At 40.1% G+C, this 21,521-nt stretch overlaps 3 protein-coding genes across 5 annotated transcripts in view; 1 reads left to right on the forward strand and 2 right to left on the reverse strand.

Moving 5' to 3' along the window:
• The window catches only part of grk3 (G protein-coupled receptor kinase 3), a 45,368-nt gene extending 31,531 nt beyond the window's left edge, over positions 1-13,837 (reverse strand). Inside the window, exons 1-2 of the mRNA XM_057320328.1 lie at positions 11,809-13,837; positions 7,602-7,678 (exon numbers count right to left, since the gene is read on the reverse strand). Coding sequence (XP_057176311.1) covers positions 7,602-7,678; positions 11,809-11,921 — 190 coding nt within the window. The 5' untranslated portion in view covers positions 11,922-13,837. The remainder of the gene's footprint in view (positions 1-7,601; positions 7,679-11,808) is intronic.
• Positions 13,838-15,920: 2,083 nt separating this feature from the next.
• Positions 15,921-18,878, reverse strand: cryba4 (crystallin, beta A4). Of its 2 annotated transcripts, none has more exons than XM_057321956.1 (6): positions 17,824-17,977; positions 17,697-17,740; positions 17,368-17,486; positions 17,162-17,303; positions 16,825-16,967; positions 15,921-16,740 (listed from the first exon to the last, which is right to left on the reverse strand). In XM_057321956.1, the coding sequence occupies exons 1-6, from the start codon at positions 17,858-17,860 to the stop codon at positions 16,593-16,595; spliced, it is 633 nt and encodes a 210-aa protein (XP_057177939.1). In that variant the 5' UTR covers positions 17,861-17,977; the 3' UTR covers positions 15,921-16,592. The 2 variants fall into 2 exon arrangements, with proteins under 2 accessions (XP_057177939.1, XP_057177940.1); XM_057321957.1 differs by lacking the exon at positions 17,824-17,977 and adding an exon at positions 18,006-18,878 and having other exon boundaries at positions 15,922-16,740.
• On the forward strand, positions 17,448-21,253 carry crybb1 (crystallin, beta B1). Of its 2 annotated transcripts, XM_057321955.1 has the most exons (7): positions 17,448-17,499; positions 19,429-19,612; positions 19,859-19,990; positions 20,070-20,188; positions 20,413-20,545; positions 20,678-20,820; positions 20,910-21,253. In XM_057321955.1, exons 2-7 carry the CDS (start codon positions 19,460-19,462, stop codon positions 21,085-21,087), a joined length of 858 nt encoding a protein of 285 aa, XP_057177938.1. In that variant the 5' UTR covers positions 17,448-17,499; positions 19,429-19,459; the 3' UTR covers positions 21,088-21,253. The 2 variants fall into 2 exon arrangements, with proteins under 2 accessions (XP_057177938.1, XP_057177937.1); XM_057321954.1 differs by lacking the exon at positions 17,448-17,499 and having other exon boundaries at positions 19,007-19,612.
• Positions 21,254-21,521: the final 268 nt, after the last annotated feature.

Consider the following 21,521-nt stretch of genomic DNA (forward strand, 5'->3'; position numbering starts at 1 on the left):
AGAGAGAGAGAGAGAGAGGGAGAGAGAGGGAGAGAGAGAGAGAGAGTGAGAGAGAGGGAGAGAGGGAGAGATGGAGAGATGGAGAGGGAGGGAGGGAGGGAGGGAGGGAGGGAGCAACTGAACACACAAGCAGCCCCCTGGAGTCATTATCAGCCTCCACTGGTCTGATGCAAAACCAGACATTTGTCATTCAAATTCAGTACGGTAAACTAGCGGCACCACAGAGGACTTTGGTTTACTGCGTCATGTCTTTCTTTAGAGAGGAGTCGAGACCTGACACATTTGCAACCTAATTTAAATATTTGCATTAGTGAAAATCCTTCTTTCACCAAATGATTGTCCTTTGCTGTTGCTTTGTCTCATTGCAAATTTGTTTCCCTATTGACGTCATGAACAGGGTCAATGATCTTAAAATAATTGAGTAACACTTTCATAACAACATTACAATTTAAAAATCTTTTTTGCATTTAAATATACAAATTGTCTATATCTATATAAATACAGACAACAGATTAAATGTTTGGAAAATCATGAGCACTATTTTTTAACTGTAGACATAGGCTAGCACAAACTCAAATATGGGAACAATGTAGTGACAAAATAACATTTCTAAATTTATATATTCTTAAAAATATTGAAAAGTACCCACAGCCTATATTTTCATTTACATTACAGCTCTGTTCAGCCATAACTTAGAGGTGCATAATCAAAAGTCTTGATCAAACGATTTTTAAAGATCGGCTAACATGCTATTTCATGCATTCTGACTTCTTTACACTGTTAAACGTGCTGGCTGCTCATGCTTAACATGGTCAACTTGTTAAAAAACGAGTTGGACGTATAGAGCTTGTTAATCGACGTAACGCCGCGTTGAATGTTGCGCCATCTTGGGAGGATCGCTGCTAGTGCGTTCAATGCAGTGTTTTGTTTTCCACGGTAAGTCAAACTAAGTCATATATCTGTGTTTTGTTGGCAATCGGAGTGTACGTGCATAATGTAAACAAGACGAAGGGATAATGCGATGATGTGTTGTGTACTCATGCTGTAGTTCCGTCACCCCTGCCCGCCTCAAACAGCTCGTCTTTTTCCGGAAATAATCGTACAGCTGTATCTCTCTTTTATAAATTTGATCAAACTAAATACTCTTTGAAGATACAAAGTATGCAATACTACTGCATAGGCACTCAAGATTAATATGAGATTTGCAGAAACTGTGTGTGTTAGCATCTTTAACAAACCATCAAATGTATTTAAAGTTTTGATTGGTAGCATATCAGTGATGTCATCATGACACTGAATGTAGTATTTAGAGTGGATCTTTAAAAATGACAAACGCAGGGTGTAAATCAATTGTGCACCGCAATTTTAGTTGTTTTTGCGTTTGAAACTTGTTTTCCTGCTGTCCATATTTAGAGCCAAACTGAGTCCATATTTAGAATATTATTATTGTATATATATTATATTAATAAATATTATTGTATTTACATTATTGTATATGCGAAAGGAGGAATTTTCCTGCAGTTTACCATAACAAATAATATAATATTATATATATAATTATTTTCGTCAGTTACTTGCCTATTTATGTGATAAACTACACATAAATATTTTTTATGTGTACATTTTATACGTTAAGACGTTTTATACTTGTGCTACAACTGTTTGGCTTGTGCTGCAAAACTTTAAACCTCTGTAGCACCAGTGCTACGTGCAAAAAAGTTAACGTACAGCCCTGAAACGTAATATGTCTGTAAGTGTTAATAATGAAAGTTGTTTTAAAGGGATACCCGGCCTTCAATGGGATCAATAACAAAGGCAGGGATGTGGTGTCTTGTGGTTACGTAGGTCAATGCACAAATAAAACCACAGAGCAAAACGGATGTTAACTCTGAGACAACATACAACTAATCTAACAGCATCTAAACGACAGCAGTGAGAGACAACAAGAGTGCGGTCCATTTCCATCTAATACCTGTTTTAAAAGATATCTGCAGTGTGAAAAAAACGATTTACCTGAAATAGGGATGCTCATATTGACCGTTTAACCGTTAATTGATCGTTAAAATTTTGACCGGTTAATACTATCAGTTAAACGATTTAAAAGGTATGTTTATTTTAAGTTTAATAATATTAATAATATAATAATAAAAATAATTTCATAATACGTTTTTAAATAACTATTAAATCGTACATGTTTTTAGTTTTCTGTATGGTGAAAGAAAAACATGCTAAGCATTAACTCACGGAGCGTGCAGACGCGTGCGACTAGGTGTAAATGCCCTCTGAAACGTTTTCGAGACGATTAAAATCCAATCACGCAAGTCACTTGACGAAACAGGACACATGTAATTCCTCTGATTGTTGAGGCACATTTGTCAGGGCTTTACTCCTCCAAACGGAGTGCCACTGGCAGCCTTGCTCAAGTTCTTTGTTTTAAATGTAGACACGGGAAAATCGCGCTCACAATGCGCTGTGACATTCTCGGTCTTCCCGGCGTGTCTACGGCTCAGCAGAGCTAGTAGCGGAGCTACTGCAAGGGAATTTCAGTGCTAGCCATCAATTTATCTTTTACATAAACTTATCTCATGGATGCTTAGCATCGGCTGCCCGTACTCTTTGGAGAAGAAAATGGCGTGACCGGTGGTTTCCCTGCCTTCTTTTAGACGTGACGTAAAAATACGAATGCGAAATATGAATAAGTAAAAAATAATGTTTGTATTTTGGGTGGTATAGCAGATCGGATTTATATATGTTTAGCTAAGACTGGCTGGTGGAAAGCAAATGTGACGCGCTTCCCGAGGCGTTATCTCTACATTCCCGGGACATCCGTGCCATCTGAAAGGGTGTTTTCTGCCGCGGGTCTAATTGTCAACAAGCTCCAGACTGTCACCACAACACGTAAACATGTTACTTTATTAAATAAAAACTCCAAGCTTTGGTTTGAGGTAGGCCTGCTATTTTTATTTGATGAAAAAACTTTCTGACAGATATAAAATTTGCCGGTTCTTCTGTGTTTTCGTTTTGTCATATTTTGTTAATTAATTCTTTTTTTTCTTGCCTGTTTATTTTATGCTTTGGATTTATATATTATTTTAGTTTTTCTCCATTGTCCAAAACGCCGCAGGTTCGTGAAAATGTGATAATATGTGAATGCAGGTGCTGATGTTGATGAATTCGTTATGCTGCTGTTTGCATGTTAAAATAAATTTGTGAAAAAAATGTTTGTATATGTAACGTGTCACAAACCCTCGTCAACTGTAGCTGTGTCTCATTTCGAAGTCTGCGTCCTCTGGATGTCGCATGCGAAGGCGTATGCGGCGGACAAACGCGACCTCCGGAGGACACAGACTTCAAAATGAGACACAGCATGTATTTTTTAATTCCAATTTATTATTAGAATCTTATCGGTTAACGGTTAATGTTCGGATAACGAGTGTCGGTTCGGGAAATTAACCGAAATGAGCATCCCTAACCTGAAATGAACAAACGCTGTCATCATTTACTGTCAACCCAATTTACTTTCATTATATGAAAAAGTGTGACTAGAAGTAAACGATGTATGACATTAGGGCTGAAACGATTCCTCGAGTAACTCGAGTTACAAAAAATCATCGAGGCAATTTTTGTTGCCTCGAAGCCTCGTTTAATCCATTTAACTACAATACACACGGAGCGCTGCGTTTCCCCACGGACCGTTATTACTGACGCACAGCCCGCTAAAATCTATTCATGTTACAGGGCTCTCAAGTCTCATGCATTCACCGCGAGACACGCATTTTAGTATGTTCACACGCTCACACGTGTTTCTCATGCTGATAAATAACTGATAGCTTATAGGGCTGTGACGGTTGCCGTAACAACCGCACCACAGCAATGGTAAAGTGCCATGACGGTGGAGAACTGCCACCGGCGGTAGTGCACGTCACTCTGACAAATATAGGTGTAATAAATATGAGAGTTGCGATAACGATTGCTAGTTGTAGCCTTTCAGTTGTGGATGGTTTTATTTAAAAGATTTTAAATTTACAGAAATTATTGGCATACGTGTCCGTTGGTGCGTTCGAGCGCAGGCCTGCACAGCGAAACCCAGGTTATTCTGCGGCTTCTGCAATGGATCTTGTTGTGAAATGAACAGATACGTAAAATCAAAACTGGCTATGACCCGCTTGCTTAGTGTCGGAGCGCGCGCAGGTTTTGCCGCGGTTGCGGAGAGACATCTCTTCATTTGCGCTCCTGTGCACATCTTCTGAACGCGCATTTAGTGCAGCTGTACACATTTTAATCTGGACAATGTCAACAAGTAAGTTTCACATCAACGAGTCGGAAAAAGTAAGTTTTTATGGCAATCTGAATAGGAAAGCCAATGTAGGTTTAAACAGTTTGTTTCAAATGGAATTGTTAAGGACTGTAAGGGTTAATACGCCACTGACTGAAGTTACTGCAACAAGAGCTTTTTTATTTAGTATTTAGCTTTCTTATGTCATTTAAGTTTTCATTATTTACTGATGTTTATTTAAATGTTTTATATGCTGTAGTGTGCCGTTTCACTGATGGATTTGCGCGTTAAACATTGACGGATGTTTCATCCTCATTTATTTCAGATATCATATTTCAATTATTTAACAATTTCAAGTATTTAAATAAGGTCTATATTTCTCTTCCACTCGTCATGTGGTTGCTACACGCAAATATAATAATATAAATATTATATATATAAATAATATATATTTCTCAACCACCGCACCACCGCGGTCGATTTGTCTATTACCACCGCGGTGGTAAAAAAAACTGCCACCGTCACAGCCCTAATAGCTTATTGAAATGGTGAACTGATATTTTACTTAGTTTTAGTCTATTTTACGAGTGAAACTTGTTTTCCGGCTGCATTGCGTCCATCAAACCAGATGCGGACTAGTGGACACCGAATCCTGTTATTTACACGTCATCTGTCTGTTCTGCGTGTCTGAGTGAATGAACTGCACAGTTTAACGTGCTACACGCGTGATGCTCATGAATTTGTCTGCGTCTGCGCTGAATGAGGACATGAACTTCACCTCCAGAGTTGCTCTGAGAGTTTATTTCACAAACATGTTATTGTTTGAGTGAAGAAACAGACATACTAAAAAATAAGCGTCTTCTGACAACCTGCCAAAATAAAAGTCATAGGCTATTGTTTGAAATTATTATTTCCATTTTTATTCATGTTTCTTATTTATATATTTGTATTATATTGCATTTTGAATTTAATATGGCAATGGAATGTACTAAATGGGTTTAGTTTTCACAGATATTAATGTATGCTATTTCAGCAATAAAAACTAATTGTTCTAAAAAGGAAACAAATTAGTTGTTTTACTCATTTTAAGAGACCTGTCTTATTTTCTCTTGTATAATTAGTATTGCTTTTTAATAAAGAAAAAGTACTTATTATCCGAATACCCGATTAATCGATGGAAAATCAGTAGAATACTCGATTAGTAAAAGAATCGATAGCTGCAGCCCTATATGACATTGAGTAAACGATGACAGAATTGATATGTTTCAAGGTGAACACCTGAATAAGAATGAGAGCTTCTGAAAAGATTCTCAGATAACAACGTATAACACTTAGCTATCAGCACATGCTCTATAACACACTGAGAATACGTGTGAGAGAAAGTGAGAAGGAGAGCGGGAGAAAAAAAACTTGTGCAGATCCTCACTTGGGACTTCAGACACAGAAGTAAGTAAAAATTAAAGTTAATCAAAATCTGGCGCTGGCTGGCGTGTTCCCATGGTGCCCATACAACTTACACTTCACACATTACGGAAAATGTTTTTTTTCCACAAGTCTAGAGTGGGAAAAATCATGCTTTCACTTATGTACCTGAGGTTATTCTGGCATATGCATTCATCAAACCACAACAAAAGCGCATTCATATAACACGCTGTTTGACAAAGAGTTTAACTGTTCAGGTGACTAAAAGAGAGAAGCAGACGTAGCAGTCAGTGATTACAAAGAACAAAGAGCCGTCTTTGACTCCAACAGATAAGAAAAAAGAACAAGATCTTTATTTAACTTCATGGTGATTAACATGTCCTCTTCAAGGGCCTGCGGTGATTTCTAGATGCTTTTTCAAAGAATTATTCTTTTTTTCTCGCTCAGTAATAGCCATTTCCTGAAGCAGTCGGTTTTTTTAGCACACGTGTCGCAAGATTTTTCGAATCAATGACATCAAGTCAAATCGGTTTACCCTCCGTCTGGACAATACAAATCTTGTTCAAACTAGGGATGCACCGATCCGATACTCTGGATCGGAATTGGGGCCGATACGGGTCTTTTTTGCTGGATCGGGTATCGGACTGACGGGTTACATTCAAATCTGATCCGTTACGTTAGCCGTGGATGTTACTCTTAAGCTTCAAAAAGGACTAACTATCAGTAAACGACCGTAAAAGTTTTCATGCACTGTATTCCACGTCATGTATTTCTGATAGCTTTATGCAAGGAATAAACCAATATAGCATAATTAAGAAACTCTGACCTCCGTTGGTGCTGTCATCTGTCAATCTCCATCCAGCATGCATGTGTCCGGTAACAGTCAGGACGTTACTCGTTCCAATGTTTTCATTAATCTTCATAATCACTAAATAATAGTCTATGGTTTTGTTTAAAATGCATTTTGCCAGAGACGGTACTTGCTGAGTGTATTAGATTAATGCACTAGCTGGAAGCGGTCTATGTTGTGCGTCATTCATACACAATAACTCTTTTTTAACTGTTGGATGAATGCAATGCACTGTGTTATAACACAAAGACAAGACATATGTTATGTGTTTAAGCGTTTTGAACTTGGGGAGCAAAGATCCCCACGACATCAGAAGGATCATCATCAGGACGCATCATTATGCATATGGGATGCAGGTGCATTAAGCGCATCATTCTGCGACCGCAATACGCTTGACTAAATAACGTAGAAGCACATGCATTACTCGCATCATTCTGTGTCCAGGATGCGCATGAGTGAGTCTGTTCCACTCTGCATTGGAGACTTTTATACGGTGATAGTTTTGAGCAATAAACAGAGATAGTAGTATTTTACTCAAGTACATTTTATAAGTATCTGTACTTTATGAGACTACACTGTAAAGCATTATATCATACTCCAGTACAATTTATAAATACATTTGTATATGTTTTTTACCTTTAATACAGTACTTAATTACATTTTAAAAAATCCTACTTTTCTACTTTTAAAAGAAAAAATACTTAAGTAAAAGAAAGTGGTAGATTTTAATGTACTCAAGGATCAAAAGGTTAAAAACAACATTTGCTTTATAATGTAGGGAAGTATTTTTTGTCCAAAGTAAAAACACTGATAAAGTACAGATAATTTAAAATGTACTTGAAAGTAAAAATGCTTAAGTACTATCCAGCTCTGGCAATAAAAGATAATAACATATGCAATTCTACATTGATCAAGAAAAACAGTGCTAGTATCGGATCAGGATTGGCATCGGCCGATACTCAGAATTCAGGTATTGGAATCGGATCGGCAAAGGAAAAAGTGGTATCGGTGCATCCCTAGTTCAAACAGACATGCAGGATTGAGAAAACTCACCAATCTTCTGGTTGAAGATCTTGTCAAAGGTCAGTTCATCCCGTTCCTCCAAGTACTTCTGCATGACGCTTCGAATACTGCAAGAATAAAATGAGGATATAAGGATTTATTAGTTTACATACAACACAAACACCATCCAAATCCTACACCAGCTAAAAACCACATGTCAACCCGAGAAAATCATGGGAATATTTTCATGGAGTCAGGATCCAAGCTGACCCTCCACCGTGATCCTGGCCTTAGTTTTGTTTTTTCCACACAACCACCTGCTCGATTTCTTCGCCCGTTGCTTCCCAAAGGAGAGCATTGCCGGGCTGCTCTGTGAGAGGGTGTTAATGAGAGGCAAGTTTGGGGGAATGAATCAATTAGCACCCCCTCCAAGGGCTCATTATCACCCAACCACTGAGTCAGGGTGCCGGTCAGGAGAGATACAGGTGTCCCTAAACACACTCCCGCAGTTCTGGACCAGACACCCATGTAGTGAGTGACCCGGCACGTTTCTGAACTCTTTTTATAAATAGGGCACCATAAATACACAATACATTTATGATCTTGTGCTGGTGATATAATATTTACAGCAATGAAATTAATGCAATATTTTTGAGCCAAAAAGTGTTCTAGAAACCACATCATTACATGCACTGACCCAACGATTCAATGATTATATCATGATCATATAAATGAAGATAAATACCCTTTTTCACTGTTTTCATAAAACCGAGAAGAAGCATTACTTGGCTAAACTTGTCTCTCAGTTATTTTGAATTTAGACTGCGATACCAAGCTCAACCAAAAATGTCCCATACTGTTCTTTTAAATGCGACCACACTACAGGACTCATTCAACAAATTGTTTATTTAATAAAATTAACATACAACCAAATTCAACAAATCGTTTCTTTAATACATTATGAAAAAAACAATAATATAAATTAACATAAAATAAAATATAAATAGTTACATTATTACACGTTCGATGAAACGGTCTATAGTGACAAAACAGCAATTTGTTGATTTGAACTTCTTACATTAAACATTTTGAATCTACTTGACTACAAAGGCTTTACAGATTTCAAAATATAAATGAATCTATTTCACCCAGTCGTAATTTTAAACGATCTCCTTACACAGCTAAAACCTCAAGGCCTTTTAAGAAACAAACAAACTTTTCATTTATTAATGACAACATGTTTTACTCAGGCAGCACATTCATATTTTATCACTCGGCCTAAATTATTACGACACATTATTAGCCTTTAGCATCTGAAGAGCGCTATCTAGTTAAAAAAAAGCCACTGACTAATGGACACCATTTAAAATCAGGATTGCACCCTTACAGGAGATATTGCATTCAACCACAACATCTTCGACCCCTCTGTGCCTGCCTGCCTGTCCGCCTCTCTCGCTCTCTCTCTCAGACGCATTCATCTCTTTCTCTGCCTGCCTGCAATCTCATTGGTCGTCCCCCTCGAACGTGTACGTGACTTAAACAATCTCCAGTCTCTTCCACTCGTCTCGCTGTCAAACACTTCCAGTCAAGCTGTCAAAATCTCACCTCTCTGCCAGCGGGCAAAGGACTGGCCCGGGGAGAATGTAGCGTGCCTCTGCTATCTCGACGGCGCTACTTTCTCTGCTGTCAAAGGACAAAGTATCTTCTATATATTGACGCACTCCTTTTTTAAATATCTTTTCGGTTTGTTTGTTTCATGTACGCCTTTAGTTTGGCAGTAGGGGACTTGTGGTATTGGTAAGATTACGCTCACTAAATAACATACAAGCGGCAGATCATCATCACAAGGAGAGTTTGGCATAAAACAACTCAAGTGTTCGAGGGATATTTTAGTCAGAAGGTGCAGCTAGGAGTGGCATGGCGCTTACGAAGCCTGTAATAATGCTAAGGATGGGGACACTGATGTCAACGGCTAATGCTTTCACTGGATCTGTCGTGATGCCGCCCTGCTGTGGACAACAGTAATCCCTCAGAGCAAACAGAGCCACTAAAGCAGACTAATCACAATAAGAAGCGGATGTATGGCTTAGCACTTTGCCGAATGGAAAAGCCAACCCCGTTATCATTTCGGAGTTGTACCGCACATCACCACATCATCTGGGGAGGCTAAATAGCCCACCAGCACATGCATCATCCCGGTCCAGGGAGAGATGTTTATATTAGCCTCGGCGTAGGAAGGGAGATGATTAACTATAAATGAATCTTGCCACTAGTTTATGCTGCCTGTGTTCTGATGCTGGATGACTCCTGTTTCCACCGCACAGAACAAATGGCCTCGCTAACGCTACGAGCTCTTCAAAACGCCAACAAATGAATGATTAAACGCTCTGGCACGTTTATAGAGTCTAAACAAAGAAAAGAAAAGAGAGAAAAAGTGTTTACAGAGGTTATTACATGCCACCAAGAATCACCTCTCTGAACTGTACTTCGACTACGGTGGTAAGCAATAAAATTAACCGCTGGTGTTCCAGATCAAGACTACTTAAGGTATTTTTAGTTTAAGTTAAGCTTTTCTCCACAAAAATCCTCTTAATTAATTCTATTTCCAGGTTCATCACGTCTTTAAAAAGATAACCATCTAAAAACTCTTTCGTCATGTACTCAGCCTCATGTTGACCTGCATGACTTTCTTCTGCAAAACAAAAAAAAGATGATACATTAAACCCCATTGATTCCATTGAATGAACACACAATTACTGAGACATTGCTTCTTCTTTTGTGGTCCACTGAAGAAAGACTCACATACATGTTTACAACCACATGAGGAGATATAAATGATGACAGAATTGTTCATTTTCTGGTAAACTATCCCTTTAAGTCATGGCATGACATTTCTGAACCAAGAAAGAACAATAAAACCAAAGCCACTGACAAAAATGTTAATGCATGCTAATTGAAACGAACACAAAGATGATGGCAAAAATCACTCAAGAGCGCTCTGCGGTGTCTCAATCTCTGGCCTACTTGCGCTTGTTTTTCCGAACAAGTCTGCATTGCTGCCTTGCACAAGTCTTATGTGTTTACAGTTCACACTTAAGTGTTGCATTGTTATATGAATGTTGCTTGAAACTACTGGGATTCCATGAAATTGCTCTGCATCCCGGCTATATTGAGACACATGTTCATGTGTAAACGCCACAATAAAACCTTTGTGTAGAAATACAGGCTATACATAATAAACCGACGGCCGCAATCACCATAGTGACTGCATGAGATGAGCAAGCTATGAAAATCAGAAACGCAATGTCTTGTAACTGGTCTAAAGGCTTTGGTTTGTTACCAAGCGCAGGCTGTCATTTCATTACAATAAGACACTGCAAATGGGCAAACAAATACATCAACAGTGGCTGTATAATACATATTTTTTCCATTGCAGATGTTGGACGTGCCAATAACAAAAATCCAGTACACTCAAGGGACCCAAATGTGTGATGTCTGAGAGAGCAGGTACTATCAACTACAGTACATTAAATGAAATGCGTTATAACCGAAACAAAAGCTCAGATTCTGTCCTGTAGAGGCCTAGCTACACCAAACAGCAACAGATGACACGTTCTGTTGAATACACAAGAGAAAAATCAAAAATGTGAAGTCAGAGAGAAAACTTCGACCTGTTTGCAATGAATATCACCCTCAACCCGGTTCAGATCTACAGGTGATATGAGCTATTGATTCCCATGGAGGAATTTTCCCAGCAGGCCTCAATAACAGCTGAAGCCTATCAAAACACTAAACTCTGCACAATATTTGTGCAACTGGCTCTTTTACGGTGATAATCGCGGTTAAAACGCAAACTCCGTGGCTGTACCGTGGTAAAGTGTCATCATATGATAATGTCACGTTTACATATGCTATGACAGGACACTCACATAACATTATATTTGCATGCTAGCCCGAAATAAATATGATGGTTTCTAAATGTACGAAATAACCATGGTAGCAGAATACAGCCTGTTGAGAAATACCACGATACGCGTGTGTAAGCGAGGCAGCCAGTGATCATTAAATGTGTTGACATGCTAACAATCCTGTCAGGATGTCTGACGACCACAACCGAAATTAAATGACGCTCAATTCGCTTTTTAACTAAATCAGTGCGTAAATTAACAAAACAACATGTTGACGTTACAAAACGCCGCCTCAGAATTAAAACATATTTATAAATCAACGAAATAAACGACTGACTGGATTTGCTTACCTGGGTTCAGGGAGGATGATTTTCTTGCTCGCCCGGGCCGCTGGAGTCGATTTGCTCTTCTCCATCGCCATCAGGTAGCTGACATCGGCGAGAACCGCTTCGAGGTCCGCCATCTTCGAGCCCTGTGGGGTCGAACCGAGTCGCTAACGGTACCAGAACCAGCCGTGAGGAGACGGACGGTGACGCGCGCTCTGGGAGCGGCGGCGCGCGCGGACTCAGCACAAGACGAACGCGGGAGCAGCGGCGACGACGACGATGCGCGAGCGAGGCGCGAACATCGGTTCCAGACGCGGTGCTTTGATCGGCGTCTTTTTTCCCACTGAAAGGGTCTCAAAAATTAGCCATCGTGGCCGATAACACTCGAAAAAAACATTCACAAAACGAAAAATATATCTATATGGTCCTTATATGTGTAGTAACGTCGTCATCGGGTCCGCTACAACTGTAGAAATGGCTTCTTTTACAGTGGGAAAGTGTTCCGGAAATCTTCAAAATAATAATTCAAGATGGTGATGATGATATCGATAAAGAGATTCTGAGCAGCAGATGCCCCCTCCACCACCACTCACCCCCTTTAGGTGAGTTTAACGCGAGAAACTCACCAACTACCGTCAAAAAATGCGATGCGTGAAAATGACAGCGATGGCAGGTTAACTACAAGTGCGTGGAAGCCTTTTGTGTTGGGGATGAAATCAAGGCCCTTAATAAAAAAACTACTGCGTTCAAAGCAATGCAAGAGCCTTTCAAAATCGAAATTCGCCTTAATATAGATGCATGCTGAACAAGAGGCTAGATAACATCCTCAAGATATTCGCATAAAGAGCAAGCCAGCTCACTTGAAAAAAAGAAATAAATCATGAAATGGACGAGTAGCATGCGCCAATGTTCCGTTTTGATTCATTTATCAGCTGACAGCATACAAACAAACCACAAATAATATGTATCCCCTTCTTCTTAAAAGGCGTCAAGATGGTGGGAAGCAAAAAGCCCAGTGGTTGAGGAAACATAAATAAGAGCTATTTAATGCGACAGCAACGGAATTCTTTTCTTAACTAGTGGAGTATCCGTCAAGATCTAAACAGAACATGCATATATAGCGTATGTCTATATATCCTGTTTATATCACAAAGAAATCTCCATTTCTGTAGTTTGAGGGTTGAGATCTGCCTGTCCCCTCCTCTCGATTGTAAAGCACTGATCAAATCCAAGTAGACTTCCCTGATCCCACAAGCCAATTAAAGCAAAGTCGAACATTCACATAAACAGGCAGATGTATTTTTGTTAGAGTCCATTGTCGTGCCTTGTGCAGTGCAGACAGTTTTCTTTCAAACGCGTTAATCTACGTTTTACACAAGATGTTGAAATATCGCTGAACTGCACATGAGGGGTGGCGCTAGAAAAGGAAATAAGCAAATGTGAACTAAAGCAATAAAAAAAGACGCGATGGGTCCACAAAACGTGGTCCGATGAAACGCACAAAAATCAGTTACTGCGGTGAAATACTTTGGTCCACAACAAATGTATACAAACGTAAAACATACAACGAGAAAACCTCTGTGCTAGATCTTGCGGAACTTCACATGCATGTCTCAAACTTGCATGGACGAAGAAACTGAGTTTAAAAAAACAACACGACGTGTCTTTGAACCCCACTCTGCGTCTTCACGGCTCGTGCCGGGGTCTCTAAATGTACCTTCCTTCAAAAGAGGGTCGATTTTGATTTCCCGATGTTACTGCCGAAAGAAACTAGTCTTTTCTTTTCCATCCGTGTTTGGGTCGCAGATCCAAGTCATCTCTTCCGACATCGTTCAACGAAAACACAATATCCGTCCGCGTAAAACCCCTCCGTCCGACTTCGTTCAGACCCTCTGGGAACGAGTGCCTTTTGACATTTCCCAACGATTAATCCTTATGGGAAAATACGACTATTTTATGTTTTTAGTACTTGGTGCGAGCTTAGCCCCACAGCGCGTCGTGAAGTGAAATTGAGGCTCTTCAGAGAGCTGCACTTCCTCCCAGCGGCCGATCCGCTGCAAAACGCGGCGCTGGAGTACAAAAAAACAGGCACTGGAGTACCGCGGTGAGACGGAACGGGATTCACAAGACAAGCCAGGACGGTTTGAAACGGTCTAATCACACATACTTTTTAAAATATTTTTGTAATTATCCTTTGTACTTTTTACGTCTCTCGACTATAGCTTTATACCCGCGTCATTTTTATTATAGTAAAAGTGTAACGTTAGTAATCATGTGGAAATACAAATAGATTGTAGGTCCACAGTTGTGGTTCAAGTATGGTAACAGTAGCAAAATCACGATCTGTGGTCACCATAGTATACTACTACAGTAACAATGTTGTTTTTTGTAATAAAACCGTGGTTAATTTTCGTAAGAGTATCGCAAAATGACTAAACCTACTACGGTAAAGGTCTACGTTCTGATTACAAATGAGATCGTGCTGACGTTGCTTAGTAACCTTCCTGGAGCGCGCGGCGACGTCACTTTATTAACGTTCACGAGTCAAGCCTTCCGCAAATCAGTTCAGTACTGGATGAACGTCACTACGTAATTTATGTTCATGAACACGGGTTACTCCATAGTCGGATTCGTGAGTTGGTTTGGGACAGTACGCAGACTGCGCAAGTGTTATCTAAATACAAATCGTCGTGCAGACGGGCTCTGTACACCTCTTTTATCAACACTGCGTCGACGAAGCGTAATGAAGTTTCTTGTTTGGGCTTGTGCGTTATGTACCGGAGAACGTATGCTATAAGATAACAATAACACTCCAGCTCAGACATGTTTTAGATTGGGAAGCATTATAAATATATTCATTTGCTCAGTAAACCTGATTGAGTTTGTCTGTGATTGTTTTGCCTTGAGGGTTTATTGCTCCCTCTGGCTGAGCATGACTGCTAGTGCATGACTTCGTTACCAGTGACACCCAGATAGGCACGAAAGCAATAGATCTTGTGTTTTAAACAGAGGTGTAAAGAGTGACACCCAAGTCTCATTTAAGCTCAACTGCTCATAAGTAAACCAAACTCCTTCAAAAAGGTCTCTTCAATATAACGGATAAATAAAATAATGTTAAGTAAAATCAAAAAGTCAAAGCCTTTTTGCACTGGACATGCTGGTTTGGGCCTCATGGCCAGCTGCAGTCATGTCCTCATTTCACATACACTGTTAGCCCTTACCTGCCATTTCTACAGTCATATATTGGCAACACTGTTGCCTGCTAGTTACTGTAGGTGTTTTACAGTAAACTACTGCAATGGCTGTTTGAAGATTCATTATAAAGAATCTATTAACGCACTTAAGTCACACAGTCTTAGATGAACAAGTGTAAATAACAGATGAACACAATAAATCTGTCAAGATCTCACCAGAGGATAATTAAACACAAACATCAATAACATCTTCACATATTACAGACACCACTTTCACTTTATTTCTGTCATCTGTGTAAGATCTTATTGAGATTGAACTCGAGTTCATAGTGGTTCAATTGTGTTTTAAGTCACCATTATGGCGATCAGTGTTTGCTTTGGTTGGACTCTTTGACTTTCTTGTAGCTTTAAAATGTTCACTTATACAATAACACTGAAAGGGACTTTACAGGAACCGCAACTTTATGTTTGCTTAGTAACTGAAGATACATCTGAAAGAATCCAATCATTAAATAATAATAATATAGCATTTAAGAATTATTAAGATATGTTTGGTAAAGTGATCACATGTTGTAATGGAAAGATCTCTGTCAGAAAATCTTTCTTTGCAATTGAGACACAATTAGACACTTGACATACAAACCTCATCAATGGTGACAAACAATCATGAATGAGTTTTGTACTATGTACCCAGCATGCATTGCAGCATGAAGCTGTTCAGTTGATTGTCACCATTGTTGAGATTCATATGTGGATTGTTCATTTCTCTGTGTCCGACTCATTCTATAGGTTAATATTTTGTCTATATAGTGTGAGAGCACTTTTGAAAATTGAAATACTATACATTCTTTTTACTGGTTTACATCACTTCATGGCAATAGTCCCACCACATGGTCAAATTTTGAGAAAAAATGTTTAGAGCACATTTAGGAAGAGTTAGTTTTTAAAATAAGAGCTATAGATGTGTGACCTACAGTAACTAGCTGGCAACAGTGTTGCCAATATATTACTGTAGAAATAGCGGGTAAGGGCTAACCATGTATAAACCGCCAGCGATTGACATCTACCTGATACTGCACTCATATTCATATAAAGAAGCCATGTTGACAAGTTTTTGTAAGTTATGGCAAAATCCACAAGATTGTAGTACCTTCATTGCCCTGTAAATGGCAATATTAATTATAAGATAGGTGGCATGCAAAATGTAATGTGTAACTGCATTAGTCATTACAAATGTAGTGGAGTAAAGAGTACATATACTTGTTCAAAAATGTAGTTAAGTAGAGAGTAAAAGTTGCTAATATCTTTAATACTCAGTACAACTACAAAGTAGCCAAAAAGATACTTAAGTAAAGTAACTAAGTACATTTACTCCAATACTTTACACCACTGGTTTTAAACTATTTATACTAATATGCGCAGTGTTCAATACATGTTCACTTTATTTCTTCATGACATAAATGAGCTTTTTTCTGCACTGAGCTTTGAATGAACGTACCATATCTGGACACCGATGTATAACAAGAGGTCAATGAAGTTTAAGAAAGACAGTTTATTTAGCACGGAGCAGAAAGGGGCATGAGGGTTTTGTCAGGGAGACGGGGAGAAGTAAAGTTACTGCTGGATACGTCGGATGGACTGAATCTGAGGGGTCTGGCAATGGGAGCCAAACTCCTTGAAGTTTTTGTACTCCCCACAGTGGCGGTCACACTCCATGATGTACTGGTATCCACGGTAACCAGGGTACTGGTAGCATACAAACCTGTAAAACAGACAGCGGTGAGCAACCTCGATTACAGGCGTACATGAGATATTGTCCACAACAAGATGAGAGAGAGAGACTCACGCTCCGGACTGAACACGCATAGATCCCACTTCATTGTGGCACCATCCCATGGCCTGAAGAGACGGGTAATCGTCGCTCAGCTCGCCCTTACGGGCCAGGTAGTTTTCCCTTTCATAGATGGTCATTCTACTCTCCCTGTGGTTCTGTGTAGAGTCACATAAACTGTCAGTCAATGAAATGCATCTTAGCGCTAATAGACCTGAACATTTGTTGTGAAAGATTTAGGTTTATAGTTAAAAACAGGTAACCTCTTCATGTCTCATATGAAATAAACGAATCATTTTTGTTTGACACACATCGACTGACAGCTATCAGCTCTAAAACGTTGCGAACGTACAACGCAGGAGATGGGTCTGAAGGAGGTCATCCTCTCGATGTGGTAAGCGTTGCTTCCTCCAAAGGCATCGCACTGAGGGTAGTCTCCACGCTCCAGCACAAACTGATGACCCTGGTAAGATCCGTGCTCGTATCCCACCCACCTGTAGAGAAAATCAAGTAAGTACTTACTAACGTAAACCAAAAAATGAGTGAGAAAATACTCACGCTCCGCTCTCGACTCTCAGTGAGCGCACGGTCTCGAACCCGAACTCCATGACGTTACAGCATTCGGAGGTGAACTCATGGTGGCGACCCTGGAAACATTCCTCATCGTACACGATGATCTGGAATACAGAGGTTGGGCACCTTTAAAGACGATTTGCATTTTGGGGAAGAGATTAAATGGGATGTGAATAAATACGATCATCCAGCCTTAAGGAGTTTGCCAAAACAAATAGGGTTTCCTGAAAGCACGAGTAGCAGATTTGCGAAAGTTTTAGAAACCAAAGAGTTTTTGCGATGGTTAAAGAGAGACAGCAGTTAGTCAAACACACCTTCCAATGGCCAGAGAACTTGGTGCAATGATGAGTCATCCTGTCTGTGTCAAAAACAAAGAACAAGTTAGTACAAGCAAATCAAAGTCGCATGAAACGTATGATTCATCATAGACAAATTACAGACATATTATAGATCGCTGCCAAGTGCAAGCGCAACACATGCAGGTGATCAACTGAACCAAAGTAAACTCTTCGACAAATATTCTCAGGTCTGAGAACAGCAGCTCATGGTCTATGCTAGCAGCTGGGCACGTGTATGTGAACGGGGGGGGCGGAGAGCTGAAGCAAGAGTGCGGAAGAACTCACCTCGCTTCGATGCCCTTGGGACGTCCTGATGGGAGAGTGGAGGCTGGCATGTGCATCTACCCTTTTAAAGCCTCCCCTGGCAAGGGCCCAGTAAAAGCCCCGGGTCAGCATGGAGGGAGGGGCGCGGCATTGTCCACCTGACAATGGAGGGGTTAAATCTGTACAGCTGTAGAAATGCAAACACTACACTATTGCCATGGACACACGGGTCATACATGCACGCATGTTCATGTAAAAGGTGTGCGGGATGGGAAGATGCGGTTGTCCTGGAACACATGATCCTTGATGTATTGTGACGCTCTTGTTTCAGTGTACGCAAGCGTTTGATGGTTACCGTTTTATTGTTTGTACCTGGAGGAGACTTTTACTTCATAAATTATTTAAACATTTTACAACGTATGTTAAACAGCCATTTCTTTGCGTAACAGATGAGATAAAACATTCTTATTGTTGTGCCATATTGAACAAATGAAGTGCTGTTATATGAGCAAATCCAGCTGCGTTGTGACAATGAGACCGAAGAAAAGAAAGAGTGTCTGGGTTTGGTGCACACACAGTATACAATCAGCTTCAAATCAATTCCCCCACAGGGGTTGCGCTGGTTTGAATAAAGAAATGCTCAAGCAAATGCTCCTGGTTTTACCAGGCCTCACCGAAATAACCGTCTACTGCAAACATACTACGATCATTCAATCTAAAATAAAAAATACAGATGTTTTATTGTGAAATTCAATTTCATATAGTGCTTTATTAATACACACTGTTCCAAAGCTGCACATAATTCATATAGATGAACAAGACGAGATGTGTTTCAAAATAATTTCTAATCTTTCTATTGAATAACATGAACCTGCGTTAATAATCAATCAAACTGCATTTAAACACACAAGCATTACTTAAAAAATAACATTGCAAGTGTAAAAACAATAGAATCAGAAATTAAATGATTTTGATTAATTTGGGATAATGTATTTTTTTTGTAATGTATTATTTATATATTATGTTACATATAAGGTGTGGTATATATTTACCATTTTATTCATGTACAATCATTTTTATTCTTATCTGTTTTAATATATTTTTAATCAAATTTTAAATACTTGTAAATGTTTTTGTTTTTATTGTTGCGATTATTTTTCTATAATTATTGTATGTCTTTTTATGTAAAGCACTTTGATTTACCATTGTGTATGACATGTGCTAAACGTGTCTCGCTTTGCCTCATTTAGTACTAGTTTTCACAAAGCTGTTGTTTGCATCAGGGTAACTCACTAGCAAAAATCAACGGGTGTATTTCTCGTCGGAGTTAGAGAGGAGAGTAATAATGACCTCTGACCCAAGCATACCTCTCATCCATATGCACCAGCTCTCAGGAGAAAAGTGCCATCGTCAGGGCTTTCCATTGACTGTAAAATGCTTACAGGGACTGCGGAGAGAGCCTTCTGGGCTATGCGATGACCCTGCGGCTTTGGCACAGACAAACTCTGATGACGGGGTCTTTCTATTGTACCCCAAGCCCATCTACGCTCCCCTTGCCAAGTATAAAAGTTAGAGCAGTGGTCAGAGGGGGCAAGCCAACCCAGCACGGCACAGCTGTACTCAAGCAGGTAAGAGCCCAGCAAACGCATCCAAAAAGTGTTTCCAACCAGAGTTTCCTTCACTACCTGCTCTGGACCTCAATGCAAACAGAGTTGACCTTCTTTTTTTGTGTTTGGGGATTGAAAACCCTCTTAACAACATGAAGCCCAAAACCCAATCATATCTCATTACTCCTCCATTCAAATCAAATCCAGTCTCACCAAACTGGCCCTGTGTACTCACACATTTAGACCCTAATGATCTCTCCTTTACAGAACCCCTTCATCATGTCTCAGACCAAGTCTTCCAACCAGGGCACCGATGCCAAAGACAAGGGAGTTCCCGCTCCCGCTGCCAGCAGCAAGGCTTCCAAGACCGGAGATCCTGGAATGATGGGAAACTACAAAGTGAGTGCTCGTGTTTTTGATGACAGATTTTTATGTTGTTGCAAACACTAAGTGCGTTCTACCTCCCAAACCTTTGCAGATCTTCCTGTTCGACCAGGAGAACTTTCAGGGCAGGATGATGGAGGTGCAGAATGAGTGCATGAACGTTTGCGAGCGTGGAATGGACAGAGTTCACAGTATCATTGTGGAGTGCGGCCCGTAAGTCTGTGACCAATGGATAATATCTAATGTGGATGGGAAAAACATAAGAGGCTGTAGCTAAACGTTGGACAGTCCCTGATGACTCACGGACACCAATGGCAACATCTTTTCTAACATGCTAGTTCTCCGTACTCATGCTATTATCCCTCCGCTCCTCTTTTTTTTTTTTTTCCCCTCGTCCACGTGTTGCCATCCACTGTCCCTGCTGCCCATGTCTTTAGCTTTGTTGCCTTCGAGCAGACTAACTTCCGTGGTGAGATGTTCATCCTGGAGAAGGGCGAGTATCCTCGCTGGGACACCTGGTCAAACAGCTACCGCAGTGATTGTCTCATGTCCCTCAGACCGATCCGCATGGTATGTCTGTTTGGGAGCGAGCGACGCGACTCCCGCATTACACTTCGTTAACAATTTTTTTTGTACACTTTGTTTACATGCGAATGCACAGACTCGGCTATCTTGGTAATTTGTCTTTTCCTGAAACCCCAGGATTCCATGGAACACAAGATCTGCCTGTATGAGCTGTCCGACTTCCAGGGCAACAAGATGGAGATCCACGAGGATGATGTGCCTTCCCTGTGGGCGCACGGCTTCTGCGACAGAGTGGGCAGCGTGAGGGTCCCCGGTGGAGCGTGAGTATCAAACAAACCTGAAATACTAAACATGAGGTCACAAGATCAACTTTTACACAGTCTAAATGATTCTTTCTCTTCTTTTGAAGTTGGGTGGGATACCAGTACCCCGGATACAGAGGTTACCAGTATCTGTTTGAGTGTGGCGACTACAGACACTTCAATGAGTTTTGCGCTTTCCAGCCTCAGATTCAGTCCATGCGCCGTGTGAGGGACATGCAGTTCCACCAGCGCGGCTGCTTTAACCTGACCACTGCTAAACAGTGATCAAACCTCACTGCGGCCTTGTAGCATAGCAACTAGCCTCCTCATGGCGCTTTTTATCCCCGTGCCTTCACCCCTTTCTCAGGATGCTCCCCTTAGAATAGACTCATGTCAATCGTCCCTGACACCAAACTGACTTTTTATGATGCCAATAATAAACATGTTTTGGAAAAACAACAGCTGACTGCTCTCCTTTCTTTCTCATTTTCTAAAACATTGATTGTAAATGTCATATCATAATTTAAAGAAATTAAATGACCAATCTGGACTGGTCAACTTTCCAAAAATGTCCCACATCTCCTTTTAACTAGGCTTAAAATACTTCCCATATCAGTTATTATATTTAGAAAAATAGAAAATGTATATATGTATATATGCATGTGTCAAAATTTAGTTACAAATCATATAAATGTTGCATTTTATACATTCTAAAATAT

This window comes from Triplophysa rosa, linkage group LG22 (assembly GCF_024868665.1).
Source record: "Triplophysa rosa linkage group LG22, Trosa_1v2, whole genome shotgun sequence".
Lineage (NCBI taxonomy): Eukaryota > Metazoa > Chordata > Actinopteri > Cypriniformes > Nemacheilidae > Triplophysa > Triplophysa rosa.